The sequence below is a fragment of the Perca flavescens genome, chromosome 6 (assembly GCF_004354835.1).
Source record: "Perca flavescens isolate YP-PL-M2 chromosome 6, PFLA_1.0, whole genome shotgun sequence".
Lineage (NCBI taxonomy): Eukaryota > Metazoa > Chordata > Actinopteri > Perciformes > Percidae > Perca > Perca flavescens.
Window position 1 is genome coordinate 21204577 of NC_041336.1, and position 15211 is coordinate 21219787.

Genomic DNA, 15211 nt, shown 5'->3' on the forward strand with positions numbered 1-15211 from the left:
GTTTGAAACATAGGCCCTTGTGATCTTATTTCTTAGTGTGCATTAGTCACATAACGTGTGCAAAATTGCAGCCTGAGACTCTTCATTAAATTTGATGCCCAAAGAAACAAACTTGCACTATTCACTTGCTTTCACGATTTCATAACATCTGCACCTTAAATGAAAAACAGCGTCTTCACTTTTCAGATGATGAAAATAGAAAATCTTCTTAAATCACATGAAGAAAAACCTCATGTAGGCATAAAACGCACATAATAATATTAGTGTGCCTACCTTAACAATGAAATCCTGAGGTGGTGACATATTTTAAAGCAGCTGAGCGACGAAACTTCTTTTATATCTCAATTCACGATAATGACATTGATCTGATGAGCGCCACCCAGTGGAAGAAGACTGCTGTGCATGCACTGCAACACAACACAAACGCAGAATATTCCTACCACGGTAAGATGCTGAAACAAATGACGCTGGAAAGGTCCGTGAACACAAGCTTTGAATGCTCCCAGCCCCTTAGTCACAGTTAATAACCTTGGTCTCAGACGCTTTATTGCACTACACTCCAAATGCTCCAGACGAATCCGCGTTTTATGGCCAAGTTACTGGAGCAACTGGGAGGATGTGCAGCAACCAAAGCGGAATTCCTGGGAGCCTCACAGGATGCACGGTATAAGGAAGGCATCAGGGCCCTTATTAGCTTATGGCAGGCAATTCAAGTTGTTTTCAGGGGCCTGGTGGTGAATACAATGCCACCTAAAGCCAGTTTTTACCCATTATTTGGAAGTGCTTCATTTGACCTTCCTTTCCAGGCGAAACATAAATTCATATTTGTATCAAACTGATACTGATATTTGGATTAAACCACTTCAGATGCTAATTAAATTGACCATAGCGATGATTGTAATAGTGATCTGCAGTTCGTCTGAACCTTTGTTTACCCCGATGTCACAGCCTGATGGGTCAGCAGACTTTCAGTGGATGAAATTAATAAAGTATTTTAGAAACTACTTTGATGAGAGCATAATCACACAAATAGATTCATGCCCTTTTGAAAGAGGCGGCCTGTTACATCTATATGTATTCAAACAAGTATCAAGATTGTTTCAGTAAGGCTGTAACAGGCATGTTAGGTCAGAAATCAGCCTCTCCTCATCGCCCCAGAAATGAATGAACCCTTTGTAATGGATATCAAACAATAACTGCAGCGGATCCCATTTCCAGCCATGAGGGAATAAAAAGCGTCAGACCGGCATATCAATCATCTGATACGATCCACGTGCTGGCATATAAAACTAAATATGGGGTTATGTTTCATTTGGGCGTTTTGCTCTCTTATCAGCGTTTGGACTTGTGGATGAAGTTCGGGAATAATCCAATTTTACGGCCAAGAGCTCAACAAAGCGCCTGAGGGTCAAGCGCAGATGTTACATATCCTGATATCACTGACTCAAAATGCTTGAAATGGATGAATTAGTATTAGAGTTACTCATACTTTAACTATGCAACATTGACCGGTAATTTTGGGGGATTCTGATAAAAATAATAAAAAATGTCAGCTGAAATCTGATATTAATTTCAAAACACACAAAATAGGGTTACAGTCACCGGAGTTGTATTTGAACAATAAAGTTAAAATATGAATCAAAAGAAGAAAACACCAAGCGTTTGATGTTAAGATTACTGACCATAAAAGTTGCGTGCGTAAATTTGGGAAAACAATTTAAATTCTAAAGAATTCAAGGAAAAAAATAAAAGGTTTTGAATTGCAATACAGAAATCTCCGTGTCTATTATTAAATAATACAAAAAGAACACATCTGGCTTTCTGATAAGCATACACGCAACCACTTAACTTTGGAAAAGTGTTGATTGGTCGGGCAAGCAGGCCAATAACAGGCCTAAATAATAATAATAATAATAATAATAATAATAATAATAATAATAATGCCCCCGTATTTTAATGACAAAATAGTGTATAAATAGTAGAATTCTTTATGAATTCTGGCACGTTAAAAACTCGTCATGTAACATGTAGCTGTGTCTTGATGATGGGTGAAGGGCTGTATGTCAGTGACAGTCTTTGTTCAGTGTTTATAGCAGGGGGGTTGTGGTGTAGTACTGTAAACGGTCTCTGTTCAGTTTCTTCTCCTTCATCCTCCTGTTCTGAAACCAGATTTTGACCTGGCGATCAGTCAGATTGAGCATCCGTGAGAGCTGCATGCGCTTCTCTTTGTTGATGTAAACGCTGAAAAAGAATTCCCTCTCCAGTTCCCGGATCTGATACTTGGAATATGGACATCTCTTCTTGCGCGTCCTCTGGCCATCTGAAAGATAAGATAATAAAAAGGCAAAAGGTCACCACATGAAATATTATAGACACAGTACAACAACATGAAATAATTTCCTGTTGTGAAGCAGCCGTCTACATGGAGTTCAAGTGTTTTCCTGTTCGCTCGCAGACCTACAGGACCGAGATTTGTAAACAAAAGACTGGACTTGATAGTGGGACGTGATAGGCATGAAGGGACTGCATGTCGGAAGTTGTGAAAACTTGTTGAAATCTGTAAAACCATACCGGCTGGCTTTTAAGAGTGAGAGCGTGGGCCTAAACCAAACAGTCACGAGTATCGTGTATCTGATATGCTTGTATTGTCCGCTTTTGATTTCACTGTGCGTAAAGGGCAGTTGTTTCAGTGTCAATGAGAGCTAATTCCATGAAAAGCAGTCCTTGAATTAAATCCTTACAAATCCTGTGAATTTGTAAATATTTATCTTTGAATAAGGAGCAAGGTTTTAGCATAAATCTGCTCCAAAGTCACATCAAAGTGTCTCAGCAGCCCACTCAAAATAAATCAAATCATAAACCCATAAATATACAGTTAATTGTATCCATGGACATAAATATGGGAGATATAAGATGTATCTACAACATTTAGATTTTTATTTTAATAGAATTTCATAAATGTTATTTGCCATATAAATGAAGTTTACAGGCAAACCATAGAAGGAGATTTAAGCGCACACATGCAGAATAAAAATTGAGATGTTGTTGGAAATCTAGGAAGAAGCTTAACGCCAAACTCTTCACGGCCAATTTCAATCCCAAGCACGTGATCTTGTAGTTTATAACATAGTTTTGTTATAGGGTAAATCTGCAGGCCCTCCATAAACCTTACGTGCTTATAAAACAGCATATAAAAAGCTTTAAGAGCAACGCGTTAGATTGTTCTCCTTCTTGCGTTCAGCAGGGCTACTCACTGCTGCTTCTGCTCTGTTTCTCCTCGCAGTGGCCGGAGGACGACTTGGGGCTGCAGCTCTCCGCAGTGTCCGAGCCCGGAGGAGCCGGAGCGGGACTTGTTTTGGCGTCGTGTCTGTCCGAGTCTGCTGCTTGTGCTGTCGGTGTTGTGCTGCTCTCTGCGCTCCCGTAGGCAGTGTCGAAGAACTGGTCGAACGCCTGTGGCAGGACGCCGTTCCTGCCAACGCTGCCATAGAAGCCAGAAGTCGGGTTGCTGGAGGAGCTGGAGTGGCTGGCGCTGGAGCTGCCTTTCACCAGGATCTCTGCCCCCCGTGAGCTCGGGTTCGTCCAGCCGTCTCTGTGCACGATGTCCTCAGGGTAGCAGTGTGACAGGCTCCCCCTGCTGTGGTGCCATTTACTGGAAGTATCAATCCCATAGTCTCTGAAAGCCACATCTCTCACGGACGGGACCTGTGGCAGGGCAGAGGACTGGTAGGGGTATGTCATGGGGCAAGAGGACTGGCTCTGGGTTAAATAATGAGGGAGACCCGAGAAGTCTGCTCCGGAGACGTAGTAAGTGCAGCTCGGTAAATACATATTAGAGCCGGAGATCCGCTCATCAAAATCCATATTCTGCTGTTGGAAACGTCCTATAATAATCCTTTCATAGCTCCTCCGCGGCGCTGCGCTCCAGTCACTTTGAGGCAGACTGGTGGAGCAGAAATCCTTAGACGTACAAGCTGACGTGGGGATCCATCTCCATCCATTCCTGAGGGCCAAAGCCATGTGACCACTGGCACAAAATGACAGATAGCCTACGCCTCGATGTGTAGCTATATGAGTCAATGAGTTTGTAAAGTAGACCTTTGGCTTTATGGGAAAGGAAAAATACTGAGAAGGAATTTTGCTCAGACACTATTTAGGCTATTTTGAAACATATTTTAAACACGGGTTCTTTTTCATTGAAGAGCATCAGTTTCTGAAATGACCACATTACAAGGTACTACACAAAACACATAATTGCATCCGATGTCACGCCACGCTGCTTAACCTGCCAGTTTTTACCTTTAGGATCGTTTTTAAATAACCCTAACCTTAACCTTAACCTCTGAGCCGTCTGAAACATTTGAAAGACATTTTTAGACCAAGGCAACAGGATTTTAGTATGCAAGTGGGGCTTAATCATTGTGGCACAAACAACATTTCATAGAGAACTTGTTGAGTTTTATATGTCGGGTCTTATTCTAAGAAAATTAGGGCATGTACTGCACATGCGTCAATTATTTTTGGAAGCTATTTGAATCCATTTAATCTGTTTTAAACGATTTTACAATTGAGCAGGTATGGATTCGTCGTCTCTCTGTGTGAATTTAATATCGCTCCTCTGGTTATATATAGACTCATCTAGTCCACAAGCGGCGGAGCAATGCGAGTCATGCTGCACTTTTGTCAGGCATCAGTCCAGTTTGGCACCCGGAGACAGAAAGACAAAGGCCTGTAAAGACATGACTTGGTTATCTCTTTTATGGTTGCTATGTGTTTGTTTGGACCAGTCTTTCTTTCAGGGTTATTAAAAGCATGCTAGCTCGACTCTGTTGCAGCCTTCACTATGGACAGATTTATGTTTAAGTGCATGCTGATTGTGTCTCTTATAGTACGAGTAAAAGTTTGCTTGCACGAAGTTCATATATGGCTGATCAGCTGATATACGTAGGCGTTTAACGTCGAATGTAAACATACAGACGTTGTTTATAGTCTACGAATAATAAAGAGTATTTGCCAAAGGGGCTCCAGTCTTTGCATCGCCTGTTCTTTTTGCAACGCCCAATATAAACCTTTGGACATGGGCTATTTCCCACACTCCAATCCATTTTCATTTGTCATCACTGCTGAGTAAGTGGGCACATATGTCACATATCTTGTTATGCAGCCAATTTTAGAATACAGTCCAAATTCCCTTTTCATACATCAAAGCCTGCGAATTTGTCATGTGCAGGGAAGCATTATGAGACTGTGTAATATTTCACTCTGCCCAGGTGGTTTGCTGTTTGACTTCAACGGTGAGTTCGTATATGTGAAACTGTTATTTGTTTTGCAAATTAAAAATAGTCTTACATGATAAACTTGACAATTCCTATTTTGATTCTTTTGTGGATTATTCAGCCATGCGCAGCTTCAGCCTTCAGGCGGAGGCTGCAGGATATTAAACCTCCCTTCTTCTACGTCTTACCACAAAGTTTTAAAACAATTTCACCCACACAAATATTGGGTTACAAGGTTTAACGCGAGCCAGCAGATGCGCATTAATCCACTAAGTGAGACCGTTTTCATTGGTATCGAGTAGCTAGTACGCATGTTGGCTGTATGTAAACAAACCTTGACCTCCAGCCAGTTGTCATATTAAGGAAACCAAATGCGCAAAAAGTACATTTCCATTAAAGTTTAATTCCTTTCCTTTAGATCCACGTCTGCCTACATTATTAATCAAGCTAAATAAGAAATGTCTAACATAATGTCAGCTTAAATGATGGGTTAATACTTTGATTAAAAAGGGTAAATTAAATAAATTGTATACACCAAACTATTTTGTTGACATTCAATTACATGAAAGTCAAGGCTGAATGATTGTTTCTTATAGTTGCCTTGAAAGGTTCAGACGCAATACACTTGGAGGGGAAATAAAAAAAGACTGTGGCCTTATGCCTGCAGCACAAGACCTCAGAAGAATGAATTATTTATTTCAGTGTAGAAAATGCAAAAGCTGAAGGTATAAAATGTCACTGGTGAATGATGTGGCTGTTTTAGGAGGCATGTTCAGGGGATTTTAAAATAAATAACATGTTTTCTTGGTTTCCCTGAATTTTCCTTCGACAGTTTAGGAGGACTGTGGTTTAACTTAACTGCCTGAAAATCTGTGATCGCCTCCTGCCTTTCCTGGTTCCTGAATCCATTTCACAAGGGGCCATTTTATAATATTTAAGTCAAATGTGCAAGTTAAGATTTATAGTTTAAGGTCCAATCTGTTGTGTTTGTGCTAAATAAAGTACAGATAGGCTACTTTTATATAATTTAAGAGTTTGAGCAATAGGTGACCTTATTTCAATGTTTGTAAACATTACTGCTGTAAATCAGAACACTGTTCATTTAAATGCAGTAAAGCAGTTACAAATCAAGTGACAGTGACATCAGGTTTCCGTCCTGTGGGACTCTGTTCACGGATTATGCCTTAAAAAGAAGAAACCAACAAATTCTCTATATCCCGTCTTTTTACTTGTATTATTACAAAGAGGAAGCATGCACACATGCATACTGCGAACTGAAGCGTCTCTTTTGGTGTAATGAATGCAACCTTGTTAGTATGAAGGGAGGGAGGGGGTCTTTTTAGGAAGTAGTGGATTGTTTACAGCTAAGGCTGCTGTAAAACACAAAGACTTTTAAAAGCTAATACAACTTTCTGGATTCACAAATTTAACCTCGCATTCACCCACGAATATCTGGCTGTCAAGCAGATGTGATAGGACTGCAAAAGGCAGCAGGTTTAATATGCGGGGTAAGCAATCACTTCACGTCTAAATGTCTATAGACCTTTTTCACGGCATGTCATAGTAGGAAAAGCACAGTATTTTGTATTCAAAACCATTAATGATGGTTGCATTCCACTTAGGAGAGGCCCTGGTATTGTACATGCTGACTCACTGAAACAGCTTACTGGGACACTTGATGGAATTGAGCCATCGTTAAGGTGATCAATTTTAGCTGTGCTCTTCCTACTATGACGTCTGATGAAGTATGAAGTATGAAGTCAAAATGTCTGCTGTGAAAAAGGTCCATTGCTATTATTATGCAGTTTTGTTATATCATATCTCGGCAATAGCTAAACACTGAGGAAATGTATTAAAATAAAATGCTGTAGCCGGAGACAAATGTAAATGATATGCATTTCGATTAGTGACTATTAGTGTTCTTATGTATTTGTTTTGGAAAGAGTTGGATTTTCCTCAAATGTATTTTTCCATATCCTTAATTTGTTTTTGTTTGATGTTCATTGCACAACGTTCTACACCACTCAAACACAACAAGCAGCTATGGAACTGTCTACCAATTGAATTAAACATGCAACACAATTAAAACATTTTAATAGAGGTAAAACATGGCGTTATGAAAAACAACATTGTTCTCACACCTAATACCCCTGTAGACACCTGCACTTTGTGGGTGCATTTCCGTCTGTATCTCTGTGGAAGTAGCCTATTTGTGGATGTGTTTGTTAATTAACTTTTTTTCCCTTCTATTTAAAATTTAAAAACAAACTAAACAAAGGCTCTTGTGGACAGGTGGTGTAAATTAGAGTCTTGCTACAAACACTAAACACAGGTCCTTGTGCATAAATGTATGTTACACTTTTACTGTGATGTCCATATAAAATATAAAAATATAACGTTTTATATATATATATATATATATATATATATATATATACACTACCGGTCAAAAGTTTGGGGTCACTTAGAAATTTCCATTCCACTCCATTCCAGACACAATACCTGCTGAGATCAGTTGTATTGTTTTTTTTAACCAGGGCAGCAGTTTTCAGATTACATTATTTGCTTACATAATTGCAAAAGGGTTCTCGACTGTTGTAGAAAGAAGTGGCTGAAGAAACACTTGAAATTCATGCTTTTTGGTCTAAACGTCATACCCAAATTAAAAGTGGTACAGTTCCCATATACTTTGACACTCAGGGGTGTGCCTGATATCATTGGAAAGGTGATTGATGTGGGTTTGTTTGTGTATTTGAGAAGTGTTGTATTTTGTAGATTTTTGGCTTTTTTATTTGCACTTTTCAAATAGAAATAAAAAAACGCACAGACATATTTGTAGAAAAGAATTCATATAAAATCCATTTTTGAGTCTTTTAGCTTCTGAATTTTTTTTTCTGTAGTAAGCTGAGACGTGGCTAATGCTGTGTTGTCTGTCACCTGTCAGATGTGTTTACAGCAGTGTATTTTAATAATTTTACAGATTTATAACTTGGACAGAAATAAAAAATCTCCATTCTAGCCTCTGTAACTCTGTGTCAGTAAGGCCTAGAATCACCCTGACACAACTTGAGTGTTTCCTTTCCAATGATATCAGGCACACCCCTGAGTGTCAAAGTATATGGGAGCTGTACCACTTTTAATTTGGGTATGACGTTTAGACCAAAAAGCATGGAATTTCAAGCATTTCTTCAGCCACTTCTGTCTACAACAGTCGAGAACCATTTTGCAATTATGTAAGCACATAATGTAATCTGAAAACTGCTGCCCTGATTAAAAAAAACAATGCAACTAATCTCTGCTGGTATTCTGTCTGGAATGGAAATTTCTAAGTGACCCCAAACTTTTGACCGGTAGTATATATATATATATATATATATATATATATATAATTTTATTTAGCATTCAATATATTAGTTATTTGGCTGGTATTAGTGCCGTTACTGATTAATACAGAGGCACGCTTCAGACCTACATACGGGACTTTTTTGAGTGAGGTGCATTAACCTGTTTGGCTGTTAGGGGGAGCAATGACACTGAACAAGAGGAGACACCTCTCTGTGCATGCAGTGCAAAATGACTCCATCTCAACAAGATAGAAGAAAATCATCAACATGTGCGCCGTCATTCCCAAAGAGTGAATCAGTGAAAGTAGTCCAAATGCTTAGAAAACTATTTCAACTTTCCAAAAGTATTACCTGTATTGGAAGCCATTTATCAGTAGCCTGGCCCTCTTTATCTTGAGCAAGACGACAAACTTGCCTTCTATTGTTAGTAAGGGATGAGTTCAGAGTCAGTTTGGATTTCAGTGCAATGCCCCGGTTTTGGATTTAACATTTCAGTTTTAATTAAGAAATCGGAAATAATTTACATCAATTGTGTTTTAGTTCCGACAATAATTTAAATCAGAGACATCACAACTGCACTAAGTGCACCTTGCACAATATGCTTATCTACAGCTTTATCAATACCATTAAACAGTTGTAAATGTGTATTCCCTATATATTTTAAATTATTTGTTCTTATATTCTATCCTATTATTATTTTATGTATATTCTATCCTATTATTTCATGTATATTCTGTATGTGTGCTGTGTGTCTGATATTTTGCTGCTGCATTGTTATAAGATCATGTGGATCATGTTAACGCCATAATACAATTCATTCTAGAAGGACAAATATCAACAGGCCTACTGACAACTAAAGAAGAGAGTTGCGAAATAGGTGAGGGTTTGTTTGGACGGCGGATTAACAGGCCTCTCACACACTTCTCATATCACAAGGTTTTGTTTACATCCATCTTTTATAAGTCGATTTTCATTCATGTAGAATTATAATTTGCTCTCCTTATATATAACATGCGGCTCTGGTAGATGTTTGCGATTGGTCGTTGTGCCCAAACACCGCCTCTTTTATGTGAACGCGCGCGTCTCTAGATTGGACAAACATGGATTGATTGAACTAGTTGATAACCACCTTCGTGACACCGGTTATCCGGGACCACAGTTGTTAGGGTTAGTGAAGCCGGATTACTGAAAGAAATCCAGGCCATGTTGGTCTTGCTTCGTAGTACAGGCCTCAGGTCATTTGAGGACTTTATGCATTTCGTGAACAGACAACAACTTTAACATTTGGATTTTTCGATTGAGTAGCCCTAAATAAATTAATAAATATGAGCATGAATTGGATGTTTTCTTTAAAAAAGATTAACAGACATTTTAGTAACGCAATTTTGAATTGCACACAAAAAGTGCAACAGGCAATGTTTGCACGTGCATATGCAAGGAAAACATGATGAAACATGAATGGAAACGGATACATTTTCATTCATTTTTTTTAACGAATTTTATCATTAAGAAAGAAGAATTAGCATCGACAAATAGATGTGTATCAAAAATACAATATAACAATAATAATAATAACAACAATATTTATAAATCATTATCATGGGCTTGGAGCTGTACAATGACTTCGGTCAATACTACAGTATCATGTTTTTTTCTGTTGCCCTAAAATATTTGTATATTATTATTACTGAAGAAATAAGGCTTTGAGTACTTACCTTAATTGTTAAAGTTGAAACATGACACTTTTTATTATAGGTCAGGTAAAAAAGGTAAAACACACACACACACACACACACACACACACACACACACACACACACACACACACACACACACACACACACACACACACGCTGTGCTGACAGAGCTATACCACTAGATGGCGACATCAACTCTTTATGACTGAAGCTCAGAGCTTCTGAGCTCATGCAGGCCTGGCCTACACACACACACACACACACACACACACACACACACACACACACACACACACACACACACACACACTAACAGGGAATATACTGTATTCATATGTCATTTTACCATTAAAAGGATGTGTAAACCCTAACCTTTATCAATCAAGCCCCCATGTCCAATTTGTAGGCTTACCAAATAATATGAATCAAAATGACAAGATCACATTGCGTCTCTCAAACATTTATTGTCAAAAACTTTTGCTATTGCAGTCATAAAAGGGAGAATAGATAGTTGCTGTCAGATAGTATTTACAAGTTTAAATATGCTTACGTTTTCAGTACTCTTCTTGACTGACAGGCGGAAATTGCATAGGTCAGTTTTATTCTGAGAGTTATTGAGTAAAACCCTGTGTTTAGAAAAAGGGACAGTGGCATGGACAAAGTGTGGGCAGACCTATTGAAATGTTCAAGCTAGTTTCACGTGTTTTATCAGATACTGGCCGATTAAACAACAGAGGCTTATTTTAAATGGAAAGCAGGGATGAATTGTAAACTCTGTTATTTAATCTGTGAAATTAAGTTTATCTAAATAATTGACGTGTTGTAGGCTCTATTGCCTCTGCAAGGACAGAGAAGGCCTACAGATATTTTATTGTTTCTCTAAATGAAAGGAGCTTCTGGAAATATAATTTTCAAAAATCATTTTCTGTTATTTATGTGTTCATCTTGGCCTGTTTTCATTGTAATGATCACAGACTGAAAGTTTAAGTGAAGACGACTGAAAGTTTATGGCCACCTATTTATTAACACTGCATCACTGTCTAAAGACGAATATAGTAACTGATTCAGTCTTAAATTCTGTATTAGATTAAGTGGAATAAAATCGCAGGATTGCTCGGGGGTGTCTTTTGCCTTTTAAGGCCGAATGTCTTATTGCTTGGTGAATATTTTAAGGAGAGCATGCATCCATCGCAGAATCGCCTTGGTCAACATGTTGCAACCCATTTCCGATCTTCTGTCAACAGGCCGCATCGACTGGTTCCAATTAAAATGTCAGGAAGGAAATGTGTAGGTCGAAACAGAGCCGCTCTGGCGACAAAGAACCCGTTCATAATGTAATAAATTATAGCACAGTTTTTTTTTTTTTAGATGAAGGCCCTTCACCTCCTGTTTCAGTATCTCCAGAGCTAACTGGAGCTCTTGAATTTAGTGACGACTTTCTTCTCCTTTACGCGCCTGTTCTGAAACCAGATTGTCACTTGTCTCTCTGTCAAATTTGTCTGCGCGGATATCCTCCTCCTTTTGTCCTTGGTGATGAATTTATTGGCGGCGTACTCCCTTTCCAGTTCTTTGAGCTGCACCTTGGTGTATGGCACGCGCTTCTTTCTCCCACGGCGGACAGAGCTGTCTCCACCAGATATTGTGTCTGTGGAGGGAAACAAATTAAGCACCACATTTTAACTGCTCGGCTGCATCAAACTGAAAACGAAAATGTATTTACATGTTGTTTTTTTTGTTTGTTTTTTCAGGCGCATTATTAAATATCAACAGTGGAAAAACAGCTTACATTAGAGTTTGAGTTTCACTGCACATTCCCATGAACATTGCATATTTCTGTGATAAAACAATTAAAAAAAAACCTTGTAACGAGGATTTCCACAGAGGATTTGATTGTGGCTGCTCCTTGGTGCAGTAAACTTGACCACTCCAACCATTGGTGATGGCCCACGGCTGGTAGGGCTCCATGGGCAGCAGAGATTCATGTCTTGGCTCAGATGGAGCACTCAGCGCAGGTACGACAGGGACGTCCAAGTAGCTGGGCTGGTAAGGACCCGAGGAATAGCCCTGATAAAACGCAAATTCCTTTGCCCTGGTTGAGAACTCCTCGCCAGAGACCGATGAGTCCATGTATTTATCGCCATAACCAGAGGGCTGCGCGCAAGCCTTCACGCTGCCGTGTGACATCCTACATGGGTAATAACTGCTGCCAAAATATCCATAAGGCAAAGATGCATTGGGCGAGCTCTGACTGGCAGAACAGGGACTGCACTGTTTGCCAGGCTCCCCCATGCCAGAGACTGGCACCTCACTCGCAGCGTAGGTGGTGCTCGGAGCCAGCGAGGTTGGATGCGCTAACAAATTCCTGCACTGGTTTGCAGCAAAATTGCCTCCAGTAAATCCTTCCATGTTCTTACTTCTTTCATCCAAGCCGTTGTCGTAGAGGAACATCACCGGGTCAATCCAGTGCGAATGGAGGAGTAATGAAGCGGTCATAGCATGCCCTACATCGAGAAGACCAACTCTTTTTCAAAATCCCCTCGACTGAACAGAGACAGGGACTCGGGCAGAGTAACGATACCAACACGCCTGAGTACATAAAGATCGCAAGGTTATTGGCCAGGGCCAAACACGTGATATGCAAAGGAGGTGATAAACGTCTAGACATCAGATAGTGCAGATCAAGCTGTATACTCGTGAAGATGTACTGCAAATCAGTGTATGTTTTATGCAAAGAAGTCCTTTAGGGGATTTTTTCCTAAAATTATTATATTGGAATCTTAAAATAGCACCGTTTCACTCAGTATGTGGTGCAGGGGCATCACAACAGCTTATTAGATAGACTGTGCAGTGCATGGCGTGAGAAAAGCTGTATGATATAGCCTATGTATTTATTTTTTACAGCGGAAAGGATGCGTAATTACGCGTGCCATTTCGGTTGCACACGCTCTTACTCCAAGAGTAAAGCAATAACTATTACGGATCTGTGGATTTAAATGGATTTGTGTTTTATATCTAAAGATTGGACCTTTGCTGCGCTTTCAGTCAAAGGAGCAAACTTTTACAAAATGTAGCATCATGTTCTTAAATTATGTGGATTTTAAGCGTGACTGCAGATTCTTTTTTTTGTCTTCTGGATACTTTTAAAAGGCAAATTAGCGTATAACAACATTAATCATCCTCACATTTGCCACAACAAGCAAATATAGACAACAGTTCAGTGTCCACTAAAACACCAAAAGCATGCCACATTTGGCTGCACTCTTCCTCATACGGATTAGACGCGGCTGGAGGCCAAGGTCAAGTTGAAAGTTGCAGTCTGGCCAAAACAGCCACTTTACGCCAGGAAGCCCGAAGAGAAAACACCGCTAAAAGCCGAAGAGGAGGTTTCATCACAGACGGTGTTCCTTTTTTAAGACATACAGTTGTTTTCTTTTTTCTTTAATCTTACCAGACTTTGGCGATGACAATATCTATTGGCATTAAATGGTCAAAAACCAAAGCTCAAGATTATTTATTTTGTCCTTCTGCTGGAGTAAAAACGTGACATAGGGAAATAACAGCTCTTCACCGTGCCTACATGTTGATACATTCTGCGTAAAATGCCTCCACAGTGGACTCTTGTTTTTTCCTGCAGAGTTAAAAACAGTCTTGCATTTGGCCACATATACGATAACAAATCCTTCATGAGTAGCTGTGCAAGAATACAAAATTAAATATTGTTTACATATGGCAGTCAACCATTCAGCTGTGTGGGTGTAGACTGAAAAGGTTAAGATTAGTATCAAACTAAATACTGTTTTAACTTTCAGGGTTCATTTTTGTTTTACATTTCTAATGTGAGACCACAGACGCACATACATTTGAGCACCTTTTTATTTTTAGTAGTTTTCTCACCTTTGGAGGCTGTAAATCTTTACTGCCCAAGACCATAGCTTGTAGGCCAGACTGAGCACTGATCTACATTTCAGGCAAAAAGCACAATATTTTATGTTACTGAATTCGTTCCCGTGTACTTTTTGTTTTTATAGCAATGTTCTAATAACCGACTATAGGCTATCAATCCGCTTTTTTATTAACTACTATACGCACTGCCTTATAACTAGGAAAATGGCCTACTTTCTAAAATTTCGCATTAAACCGATTCAGTGGTGGTGAGTGTTGGCTGGACAGGAATCATCTCAGCCACGTTGTTCACACATTAGAGGGCGACTGGATGTCTCAACAATATACGTAGCAGCTGCTAGGAACGGTTACATGAGCCATTTAAACGAAAGGTATGATCCATGAAGTGTAAATAAGTCATGAGTTGTTGTAAATAAGCATTTTATTGTTAATTGTATTTACAGTACGCACGCGTGCGCGCGCGCACACACACACACACACAATTTAAAATCAAGATAGTGTTATACAGATACATAACAGATATTTTAATAACCGATTATTAGGCTATTGAATGCGCAAGGACGAATACAAATTATGTGGTAACCTACTTGTAATCATCACATGCAATTAGCCTCTTTAAGTGAAAATCGAAACTTTATTTACAACTAAAATACAAGTCTGAAATATACAAATATATGAAATTAAATTAGTTTTAACCAATACATGAATTAAAGGATTAAAGGAACAGAGCTATAGTTAAAACGGAGCGTTTCTTAACAGATCTTTAAAATAAAAAGCAGGAATGAGATCTGTCTTTTTTGCAATAGGCTATAGCACACACAGTGTAAACTAGGCTGGACAAGGAGGCCACTATTAAAACCACACAGATCTGACGCTATTGCTTCGAATGCAAAATGTAGAAAAGCATAAACTCAGGCTTGTTGAAATATACGCTGGAAAATGAACTAAACAATTTGGAACAAGCAAAAAGCAAAGACATTTTGTGCGAAGTGAT

General features: G+C 39.1%; 2 protein-coding genes across 2 annotated transcripts; both read right to left on the reverse strand.

Moving 5' to 3' along the window:
• Window positions 1–2006: 2006 nt before the first annotated feature.
• hoxa11b (homeobox A11b) lies at window positions 2007–3908 on the reverse strand. The gene is made up of 2 exons (XM_028581172.1): window positions 3255–3908; window positions 2007–2320 (listed from the first exon to the last, which is right to left on the reverse strand). Exons 1-2 carry the CDS (start codon window positions 3859–3861, stop codon window positions 2088–2090), a joined length of 840 nt encoding a protein of 279 aa, XP_028436973.1. The 5' UTR covers window positions 3862–3908; the 3' UTR covers window positions 2007–2087.
• Window positions 3909–10758: 6850 nt separating this feature from the next.
• On the reverse strand, window positions 10759–12882 carry hoxa13b (homeobox A13b). The gene is made up of 2 exons (XM_028581077.1): window positions 12174–12882; window positions 10759–11959 (listed from the first exon to the last, which is right to left on the reverse strand). The coding sequence occupies exons 1-2, from the start codon at window positions 12805–12807 to the stop codon at window positions 11721–11723; spliced, it is 873 nt and encodes a 290-aa protein (XP_028436878.1). The 5' UTR covers window positions 12808–12882; the 3' UTR covers window positions 10759–11720.
• Window positions 12883–15211: the final 2329 nt, after the last annotated feature.